Source organism: Hypanus sabinus, chromosome 23 (genome assembly GCF_030144855.1).
Source record: "Hypanus sabinus isolate sHypSab1 chromosome 23, sHypSab1.hap1, whole genome shotgun sequence".
NCBI lineage: Eukaryota > Metazoa > Chordata > Chondrichthyes > Myliobatiformes > Dasyatidae > Hypanus > Hypanus sabinus.
In genome coordinates this window covers 13,640,810-13,652,558 of record NC_082728.1, presented here as the reverse complement: position 1 = coordinate 13,652,558, position 11,749 = coordinate 13,640,810, and the positions used below count along the sequence as shown (strand labels likewise).

The 11,749-nt window shown below is 42.6% G+C and overlaps 1 protein-coding gene across 1 annotated transcript in view; it reads right to left on the bottom strand.

Annotated features, from left to right (window-relative positions):
* Positions 1-404: 404 nt before the first annotated feature.
* LOC132379981 (synaptogyrin-2-like) overlaps positions 405-11,749 on the bottom strand; it is a 54,665-nt gene continuing 43,320 nt past the window's right edge. The window contains exon 4 of the mRNA XM_059948410.1: positions 405-6,278. Coding sequence (XP_059804393.1) covers positions 6,096-6,278 — 183 coding nt within the window. The 3' untranslated portion in view covers positions 405-6,095. The remainder of the gene's footprint in view (positions 6,279-11,749) is intronic.

Below are 11,749 nucleotides of genomic sequence, written 5' to 3'. Positions count from 1 at the left end.
TATTACACTACCATGTTACCTTGGCGGGGGGGGGGGGGGGGGGGGGATGCAGATATTGTGCAACTGACGTCAAATGTGATAGAACAGGGCTATTGCCAGTTTACTGTTTCAGTTTTTGGGGATAAAGTAATTGACCATGTTGCATAATGTCCAGGACTAGAGATGTCTAAATATAACAAGCAAGGTACTAGTTACTCTGCTGTTTAGCATTAGCAGCCTCTCGCCAAGTCCAGATATAACATCGGCATAGGTGAGACACCTATAGATGAACAGATGTGTGGGTGATAGAAGTCTTAATGCTGCTGAGAATATTAGTCCACAAAAATTCTTCCTCTTACCCTTAGTGCTGTTGCAAATACAGTATTGTGCAGAAGTTTTAGATATATTACAGATTTATCATAATATAACTAGGGAGCCTTAGATTTATTATTGCACTCAAGTTTATTATTGCACTATACTGTTGCTACAAAAAACAAAATTTCATGACATGTGAATGATAAACCTGATATACAATTTTTGTCACTGCTAATTAGCAAAATTTAAAGCTGTTTTGCTCACTGCAATTTTAAGCACTCAGGTTTGGTCATGTCTAGCACCTCCAGGTGTGAAAATGAAACTATTTCACTACTTCAAGTTAGGAACTACAAAGAATTTGCACTATGTTCACAGTCGCTCAAAAGCATAGCCATGGTGGATAAATCCCAACTATAAGGAACTAAAATCTTACAGTACTATAGTATTTTTATAGTTCTAATTTGCTTTGTATTTTATTTAAATAATTATACAGTAGTTGGTTTTTTAAACATTTCACTATTTTCAGGAAACTAGCCACTTGGAACAGCTTTCAATCAGCATTATACACAACCACTAGAATATAGAAGTCAATAACACCAGACATCACTTTCACAAAAAGTTTATTGGTACAGCAGGTTGAATTATTGTTGAACAGTGACCTTGTGTGCTTTATTTAGAAGGCTCACTGAACACAAGGGATAGGAGGAAAATGCACTGCTACATGGGCCCTAATACAATCCATTAACAATGAACAGGCATCATAAAGGTGAACAAGTGCCACAAGGTATTTTGAAGAAACCCATGCCAGTTTATCCAATGTTCTTTAGTAATTTAAATCTTTGGTTCAGACACTGATAGTTTAAATGTAGCCCATGTGACTTAGACACATGTTAAAAATAAAAATATTAACCATCACTCCTTTGTCCATGTTACTTTGGCAACAAGGTCATTAAAATGTAATGCTCTATCATAAAGTGAATTAAAATAAAATTTATTTTGCTTTATCCTGAAGGCACTAACTGGTGTCTGGCTCATTGTACTATTGAGTATACAAAAAGCCCACATAATTGCACTTTCCAGCAGTAGTAACTAGATCGCTGGGAAGTCTTTAGGAGGGAGGAAGCCAAGTCTAAACCTGAAAGGAAAATCTTTTACTGCAAGCCTCACAGAGAGGTTTACTCTTGCCCAGAACCAGAATGAAACTGACTTCCACTACTTTGCACATTATGTATGCTGAGCGACGACCCAGACAGTGCAGTGCAAAAGTACTCAGCGTTAGCTTAAACTGGGGGCTGCCCCTGGCTATAGCACTTTGGATCCTGTTTTGAGTGCGAGAAATAACCGAGGAACATCATGTTAATTTAAATATCATCTGATTTTGTTTGTGAAATCCATATATGGCACACTCACAAATAGTGACAGAATAGTCCTTCGCTTCAGAAATACCATTTGGCATTATAGACCAGTAGGGGTACACATGGCTAATCCTCGGATCCATTCCATCCCATTACACACTATCCTGTTCAGCTCCGGCAGAGATTCAGCCTGAAGCTAGCAAGCTCAGCCTCTTATCTCCTCGACTGGGTGACAGATCAGCCCCAGACTGGTATCTTTTCAACTTGCAATTTACAGCACATTTTTTTAGCTCACTAGACAACACATCCCCTTGCACGTGATTTCTGTTTAAACATTCAATCAGCCACTGCCACAGTTAACCGAAAGCTAAATAACATTACCCCATCGTTTAAAGCCGTTTCAGTAGTACAACGAATACAAAAGAACCCTTTTACAAAAGTGATTTTGGTTATCGAAGCAATCGCAAATATAAAGAGGTACAAAAGATTCAAACAATGAAATATCACCCTCCCCCGATACCAGGTCACACAAATTGTGCAACTGATTATTTTGGTGCCTTTAACGATCTAATCAGTCTCTTCCACCTCTCCACTGCTTTGCAGTGTGCAATACTGCAATCTTCCGCCCAAAAAAAACAAAATCCACTGTGGTTGGTCAGCTGTGCTACTGACGTCACTTCCCACAGAAACATTTTAAAACCATACACGAGTCAAAATCGCAAGGAACACAAAAATTGGCAGCTTAGACTTTCGTCTATCTTGGATTCCGGCACCATATGCTTTTATACAGAATAACATGAAAATGCTGAAAAAGTTTCTATTTACAGTTAATTAGTTTGATCTTTCTTTTAATCAATGCACATGGTCCTGGCCAGCCAGCAAACAAAAGCAATTTGATATCGACGCTATTAAGTGTGTGCAGCCCTAGTGGGTGGGGCAGAGATAGGGAGGTGAACAGTTGGCCCTGATCTATGTGAACAAGCAAGCTTCTGTTCCTGATGCAAATGAAGAACGAGATTGTGACAGAATCAACCGACAGGTTTCGCAACCCGCTCTTCTGAACAGTGATGCTCAAGTACGGGAGTCTGCAACCTCCAGCACTATTGATCTCCCACAAGCTATAATCTCTTCTGCACTAGGTCAAAATAAAAATCAATTACCCAGCTCCTCCCTGGCTTTATCTCAAAAAAAAGTCTTGCAGCCAATGAAGCTCAGTTTAAAACATATTCATAGTTGTGATGCAGGATATCAGTGCACAGCAAGCTTCCACAGTGAGCTGTGTAAATGTAGAGAGATCAGTACGTGTTACTGATTGAGAGGCGAAGATTGGCTGAAACATAAGAAATATTTATGTCCACCATTGAAGAAAGGGGATAATTGACAAAAGCTGGAGCATAGAACATTCCACCCCCCCCCCCAAACTCCATAATTAAGAGAAGTTATGAACCTCAAAAATATTTAGAACACATAACCATAGTATGCCGTGGAACAAGGAGTTAATCTCCAACTAGATCCTTCACTAGGCACAACCTCTAGTCTCTGCTGGTTCTTAACCCAGCCAAAACATTGCCCCATTTCCCCTGTCTTGTGTTAAATGTAACTATATACACAGTGCTTGCTCGGGTTGCCACATACCTGCAAAACCAGGAATCCCTGCGCTCCAATATCCAACACTTAAGGTGACTCAAAGTGCGCCAATGCTCTCGAAAATCTACAAAGGCGCTGTAAAAATTTGCACTCAGTATTTACAATCCCCATTGCCAGGTTAATAAAATAATTTGAGCAGTGAAAGATTCACGCCCTAGAATTCACTTCCAGGACGGTTTGATGAGCTTCCTCTTAACAAGAATGCAACTGGTTACAGCACATGACAATCCAAACCACAGCCAGCAGGCAGAGGCTCAGCTGCTCAAAACTCCCAAAACACATTCTCAAAGGGAAGAGCAACACATGAGAACCACACGTAGTTCAATTCCCAAGGATCGACAACAATAGAAACCAATCATCTGCAAAATGGAACATTACAAAATGTTATGTTTGGTGTTTCTCAATTACTCTCTCATTTAGGCTTCCTTTTATCAAGGACACAATTTATAAATAAATTAGTGACAGTATTGAATGATGAGATTGAAACAATTTCCTAAGGATTTTTTGAGATATTTCCTAAGGATGGTTATGTCTAGTTCTATGGGGCAGAGACTTCAGAAACTGACACAAATCTCAACTTCCAACATGTGTATTTGGCCCAATGTTTCTGGACTTTTATCTTGTCAAATTGGGGTGGCTGCCTTTTGGAATTTTGTCGTCACAAGTTGAAAGTGTATGAGGTTATGCAATCCATAAACAAAGGCACATGCCTGTAATTTCTCCCAAACCCAAGTTTGGGAGAACAAGGAGAGACTTCATAAAGTTTGCTTTACCCCATCTCAGCAATTTCTATTGAGCTATAATGGGACACAAGCTGGACAATGAGTTCTATCTTTTCAATTCCTGACTGCAAAAAACAGAGAAATAATCAGAACCTCGGGCTGGAGTCTGCATAGGATAAACACAAGCCAAGTCAGATCAGGAAGAAGTGACATTATGATTAATTATGCCTGCCATGGAAGGAGGTGTTGTGGGACTGGGGAAGATATGGACCTCTCCAATTCCTACCACCCCCATAATAAAGAGGTTATGAACTCATTTTATGAGAAAACATACCCATCTTAGAAACCACATTAGAGACCAACAGAAGCTAAGCAGATGAATTTCAAAACTCCCAGGCATGAAAGTACATGAAAGTAGGTGTCGGACACCAGAGCAAGGGGTCAGGGTTTAGGGCACCAAAGAAAATGAAACGATTAAAGTTTGAGATGCTGAGCATATTCAGTGATCAGGGTTTTGGTCTCTGAAAGGCTTTAGGGCATTAGATGAATACACTTTTCAGAAACAGGTCCCTGTGCCAGGTTATTCAATTATTGTACATGCAGATCCCAATAATGTTAAAAATGTAGAACTTATTTTTGTTTTGACTGAGTATCATTGAATGATTTAGTAAGGTCCCTAACTCTCCACTGCACATAGAAACACTACACCTACCCACACCTACCAACATTATCCCTCTTAACTGCAGATAATGTCTCACATACCCTAGGTAATGGTTTGCCAGTCACTTCTACATTATCACCCTTGCCTTTATCATTAAGCCTTTATTTTCCTTTACTGTAAAACCGAGGGAATTGTGGTGAGGATTAAACATCTTCTCACTTTATAAAACATCCATGTGGGATCTTTTTCTATGATGGCGGTCACATTAAACCAGAGTAGAAGCATCTTCTAGTAACAACAGATGTGAGCCTAATCTACGGTCTACAGCACTAGGGTCTGCACCGAGTAGAGTTCACACAGTTGGTGTGGAGAGATGCTGACTCGAAGTTCAAGGTGCAGAGCCTACAATGCAAAGTCCAGCCCTTTCACGCTGAGCACTGCTCAAACAGACACTGATGCATCAAACCTGGCTCAAAAAACCCTTCTCACAACAGTGGGGACTGTCTGTGCACTTCGACATTTCTAAAGGCTCAATGCGGATAGGTTGGGTTCTAACAATGGAGAGCAAATGCACTTGGCACAGAACAATGTCAAAAGGAAAGGCACCTACCAACTGCACGATAACCTCCAATGGCATTGGGACTAGGCTTGTCTTCCTGGACAACTAATAGTGGCCTCAGTGCTCAGCAAATGCAACTCAAGTGGAAATAGAATAGTTTTCATGGAGCTAGATATCAACACCCCTGACATGTCCAAATTAGAAATAGAAATCAAGAGTGGGAGTCTGATAGCATACAGAAACTCATTCGAGACAAAGAATTGCTAAGAAACCACAAGTTCAAAGGTGGGTCTTATCTTGGCACTATGTTATTGTGAAGATTGGTACTAGATCATATTAACCCAGGTTGAAACCACTGCCTACCAACACCCAAACAGTAGTCAACACAACCTTTCACTGCTGAGTGAGTAGGCCGCAATTTGATGACAAATCTCTAGCTTGGAAAAGATCATGCCTTTGGAAGAAAAAGGACCTTTTATAGAAGAAACCTTGCAAAAGGGAAGGGGTTATGGACTCCATCCCATGCCCTCATCCTTTTATAAGCCTCGACTTACTCCTCGCAACAGAATGGGAGTGTTGACTCAGTAGGCTCCCTTTCAAACCCACCAGTGTCGTCAGGGGATGCTCAGCTGAACACCTGCCATCCTGTCAGGGGGAGGGGCAGGAAAATAATAAAGTCATGGGAAGCAATGACAAGAGTGCGATGGGGGAAGGGTACAGAAGGAAAAAAAAAGGTCAAATCCTTAAATTGGGAGAAAGCTTGGACTGTGGCAACAGTGGCTTTTCCTATTCGTCAATGCACAGTCCAGTTTTTGCCTCATGTTCAGGTGGAGCTCTCGGGAGGGTGCCCAGCGGGCTTAGTACGTGGGCGGGTGGTACTCATTGGTGCCCGGCTGGGGTGCATTACCAAATGGAGGCTGCTGGTAGTTGTCTACCACTTTGGGGTACGGTGGGTAGTCACTCGATGGATCTGTGTATCGGTCGGAGAAGTCGGAGACACCCATCTGAAACCTCCGGTAGGCAGAAAAAGTCAGAAAGGCCTAGACAGAAAAAAAAGGCAAGAGTTAAGATTGGGAATTGGCAGTCCAATGGAACATCCCTGTCCCACAAAAATCTCCTTGGCGCAAGAGCTGGGCTGCAGTTCTGTTTTAACATAGAACTGTACAACACAGTCCTTCAGCCCAGAATGTTGTGCCAACATTTTAACCTACTTTAATATCAATCTAACTCTTCCCTCCATTTTTCTATCATCCATGTGCCCATCTGTTTCTTAAATGCCCCTAATGTTACCTCTACCATTACCAAAGTCATCTGTGCACTTACCACTCTGTGTAAAGAACAGACAGCCCGCTGTACTTTCCAAAAAACCTTAAAAATTATGCCCCTTGATATTACAAGGATTACAAAGACCCCAGGTTTTGCAGAGATTCTGTGCAGTTCCACCCACCCACCCCTTTTGTAATATTTTGACTTTTGGACTTTTTTTTAATACAGCCCAAATGCTCCCCCAACCTTTGTGTTGAGGCCGTTTGGATAACAGAAATATGCCCTCACACAATCCGCAATACTTGAATACAAATCATCTTCACTGAACTTGCGTGAATAAAAGTAAATACAAATAAATACAAAACTGATTTTGCTTTCGAATTCATATTAGTAGGTTGAGTGAACTCGGCCTTTTCTCCTTAGAGCGACGGAGGATGAGAGGTGACCTGAAAGAGGTGTATAAGATGATGAAAGGCATTGATCATGTGGGTAGTCAGAGACTTTTTCCCAGGGCTGAAATGGTTGCCACAAGAGGACACAGGTTTAAGGTGCTGGGGAGTAGGTATAAGGGAGATGTCAGGGGTAAGTTTTTTACTCAGAGAGTGGTGAGTGTGTGGAATGGGGCTGCCGACAACGGTGGTGAAGGCGGATATGATAGGGTCTTTTAAGAGACTTTTGGATAGGTACATGGAGATTAGAAAAATAGAGGGCTATGGGGAAGTCTAGTAATTTACATGTTCAGGCACAACTTTGTGGGCCAAAGGCCCTGTATTGTGCTGTAGGTTTTCTATGGTTCTATGTTTCTGAACGCACGTGCAGATAATGCAGCTTTGCATTATAGAAAGTGACGATATGGATCAGCTTCCAGGAAAGCAATGTCCCACCACCGCCCTCCACCCTCGTATCCCTGTAATGCAGGGGTCAGCTGTACACAAGCTTTGAACTTGTCAAGTTCAACGCCGTGCCCAAAATGCTCTGCGGTATCAGGCCAGAAGAAATGCGGTGTGGTGGAGCTTACAGAAGAAAGAGCTATAGGTGGTGGCCACTTGGTTCTTTTCCATCTCCACAGTTCCTTCCAGATCATGGCTAACCTTCAACCATACATGAATACAGCCAAACGAAACAAAGTTCCTCCTGAACCAAGGTGCAAAGCATATCACCAACAGCACACAACACACTGCACATAGTACATATGGTGGCTGTGATTTCAGAGAAAAAAAATGTCACGAAGAAAAAAAAGCTCAAGTCCCTGAGCATCCGGTTTGTTCTTTCACTGAGCACACAATGAAGAACTGCACCAACGGGAGGACCTGGCCCCTTACTCGGTTCAGATTCCAGAGGCCTCTCCCTCACCGGCTCAGCATCCCCTCCCAAAGATGACTGCAACAGGTGACCCCGCGGCCTAGGCCTAGTCCGCAACGCAATTGAGGCAACGCAGCTCCGCCGCCACCGGACTCACCACTGAGCCAATGAACCAGACTTGCACAGTTCTGCATTACCAGTGTCCAACAGGGTCTTGCATTCACAATATAAACATCCAAGACAATCATTCGCACACTTTTTTGTACCGGGCACCATCCAACAGTACACAAGTCCAGGCGAAAACACAACAGCACGCAACAGTCCAAAAGACTATTTTATATTATAGTCCAAAAGATCATAAAACCACAAGATATAGGAGCAGAGTTAGGCTATTTGGCCCATCGAGTCTGCTCCACCATTTCATCATGGCTAAGCTGATTTTTCCTCTCAGCCCCAATCTCCTGCCTTTTCCCCGTATCCCTTCATGCTGACCAATCAAGAATCTATCAGCCTCTGCCTTAAATATACATAAAGACTTGGCCCCACAACTGCCTGTGGCAAAGAATTCCACAGATTCGCCACTCTCCAGCTAAAGAAATTCCTCCTCTTTTCCATTCTAAAAGGACACCTGTCTATTCTGAGGCTGTATTCTCTGGGCTAACACTCTACCACCATAGGAAACATCCTCTCCACATCCTCTTAATCAAGGCCTTTCACCATTTGACAGGTTTCAATGAGATACAGGCCCAAAGCCAACAAACACTCTTCATATGACAAGCCATTCAACTCTGAATTCATTTTCGTGAACTTCCTTTGAATTCTCTCCAGTTTCAGCACATCCTTTTTAAGAAAACAGGCCTAAACCTGCTCACACTACTCCAAGTGAGGGCTCGCCAGTGCTTAAAAAAGTCTCAACATTACATCACTGCTTTTATATTCTAATCCTCTCGAAATGAATGCTAACTTTGCATTTGCCTTCCTCACCACAAACTCAATCTGCAAATTAACCTTTAGGGAATCATGCATTAGGACTCCCAAGTTCCTCTGCACCTCAGTTTTTTTTTTGTATTTTCTCTCCGTTTAGAAAATAGTTAACATTTTCATTTCTTCTACCAAAGTGCATGACCATACACTTCCCAACACTGTATTCATCTGCCACTTCTTTGCCCATTCTCCTAATCCAAGTTCTTCTGTAAACTCTCTACTTCCTCAAAACTACCTGCCCCTCCACCTATCTCCATGTTGTCTTCAAACTTTGCAAAAAAGCCATTAATTCTATCATCCAAATCATTGACATAAAATGTAAAAAGAATCAGTCCCAACACAGACCCTGTGGAGCACCACTAGTCACCGACCAACCAGAAAAGGCTCCCTTTATTCCCACTGTTTGCCTCCTGCCGATCAGCCATTGCTTTATCCATGCTAGAATCTTTCCTGTAATACAATGGGCTTGTAGCTTTTTAAGCAGCCTCATGTGTGGCAACTTGTCAAAGATCTTCTGAAAATCCAAGTTCACAAAATCAACCTTTGAATATCCTGTTGGTTATTTCTTCAAGGAATTCCAAGAGATCTGTCAAGCTGATTTTCCCTTAAGGAAACCATGCTGGCTATGGCCTATTTTATAACGTGCTTCCAAGTACCCTGAGTCCTTAATAATCGACTCTAATACCTTCCCAACCACTGAGGTCAGACTAACTGGTGTATAGTTTCCCTTCTTCTGCCTCTCTCTGTTCTTGGAGAATGGAGTGACATTTGCAATTTTCCAGCCTTTAGGAACCATTCCTGAATCTTGTGATTCTTGAAAGATTACTAATGCCTCCATGAGCTCTTCAGCCACCTCTTTGAGATCTCTGGCATGTACAGCATCTGGTCCAGGTGACTTATCTACCTTTAGACCTTTCAGCTTCCCAACAACCTTCTCTCTAGTAATGGTAACTTCACACACTTCATGCCCCCTGACACCTGGAACTTCCACCGTACTGCTGGTGTCTTCCACAGAGAAGAGTAATGCAAAATACTTATTCAGTTTGCCCGCCATTTCGTTGTCCCCCATTACTAACTACTCAGCAGTGTTTTCCAGTGGCCCAGTATCCACTCTCACCTCCCTTTTATACTTCATGTATCTGAAGTAGTTGATGTTTTTAGTATCTAGCAGTGACTTGCAATCATAAAAAAGATGTACAATACGAACAAATAAAGCTTTGATTAGATGCAGAGTGGTCACTAAAGAGCTCCATATCCCTCAATTCCCTTAACATCCAGGTCAATGTCTTTTCTAATAGAACTGAATGCACAAGCCTCCACAGCTGCTGGAGTAAAAACATTCCAAAGACTCAACTATTCCCGCAAAGATATTTTTCCTCATCTCAGTCCCACATGTCCAATTCTTTACTAAGGTTTCTCCCTCTTGTGTTTCCTTAATGGAAACACCAGGGAGTTTCCTCCATCCACATAGAGCTCTCATGGGTTCCAATTAGACCTTCCGCTGCCCATCTCCTGGGAACTCAACGGCAGCACAGCGTGCAGAGCTCTCAGCTTGAGGCAGAATGGTAGCATAGGGGATCGCACCGCACTTTATATCGCCAACTCGGGGTTCAATTTCCACTGCCGCCTGTGAGGAGTTTGTACGTTCTCCATGTGACTACATGGGTTTCCTCCGGGTGCTCCAGTTTCGTCCCAAATTCAAAGACAAATGCATTAGGGTTAGCAAGTTGTGGGGATGCTCTGTTGTTGAAACTTGCAGACCATGCCCAGCACACCATAAGTGCGTGTTAGCTGTTGGCACAAACGACATACGAAGGGCCTGAAATGTTGACTGCTCATTTCAACAGATGCTGCCCGACCTGCTGAATTCCTCCAGCTTGTACGTGTTGACATATTTCACTGTATGTTTCATAGAGTCATATAAATCTATAGCACAGAAACAGGCCCTTTGGCCCATCTAGTCTGTGCCAAATTATTACTTTGACTATTTCTATCGACCTGCACCCAGATGATAGCCCTCCATAGCCCTCCCATCCACGTACTTATCCAAACTTGTTTTAAATGTTGAAATAGAACCCGCTTCGACTGGTAGTGCACCACCCTCTGACTAAAAAAATTCCTCCTCGTCTCTGTTCTAAAGGGACATTCGGGGCTGTGCCCACTGGTCCTAAACTCCCCCACTGTAGGAAACATTCCATTTCCACTCTACCTAGGTCTTTCAGTATTCGATAGGCTTCCAAGAGATTCCCTCTCCTTCTTCTAAACTACAGGCCCAGAGCCATCAAACACTCATCAGACACAAACCCTTTCACACCCGGATTGTGGATATTCTCTGGATCCTCTCCAATGCCAGCACATACAGTACTTTCTTAGATAAAACTGTTCACCATATTCCAAGTGCGCTCTGACCAATGCCTTGCAAAGCCCCAGCATTACATCCTTGCTTTTAGTTTCTTTGGCACTGGATTATTGCTGACATTTGTTGTGAATTGTGCTGTTTCCTGGCAGCAGTACAGTGCAATAGTAATAGCAGTAATCCAATTACTCGAGTTGAGTAATTGCTCTCCAAAGGGGTTCTCTATTGCTGGAGCTTCAAGTGGGATCTATATATTCTAAGGGTTTCCAGATCTCATAATCCTTCCCTCCTTCTCTCTCCACGTGCTGATCGCTCTGGAGACTGTCGCGTGCAAAAAAAAAACGCAGGAGTCAGCTGTTTCTGAGATACTCAAACCACCCCATCTGGCACCAACAATTGTTCCACAGGAAGAGTCACTTGGATCACATTTCTTCCCCATTCTGATGTTTGGTCTGAACAACAACTAAACCTCTTGACCATGTCTGCATGCTTTTATGCATCGAGTTGCTGCACACCATTGGCTGATTAGGTGTTTGCATGAACAAGGAGTGCCTAATAAAGTGGCCACTGAATGTATGTTCTGGTGGCAGGAAAAGTTTTTTT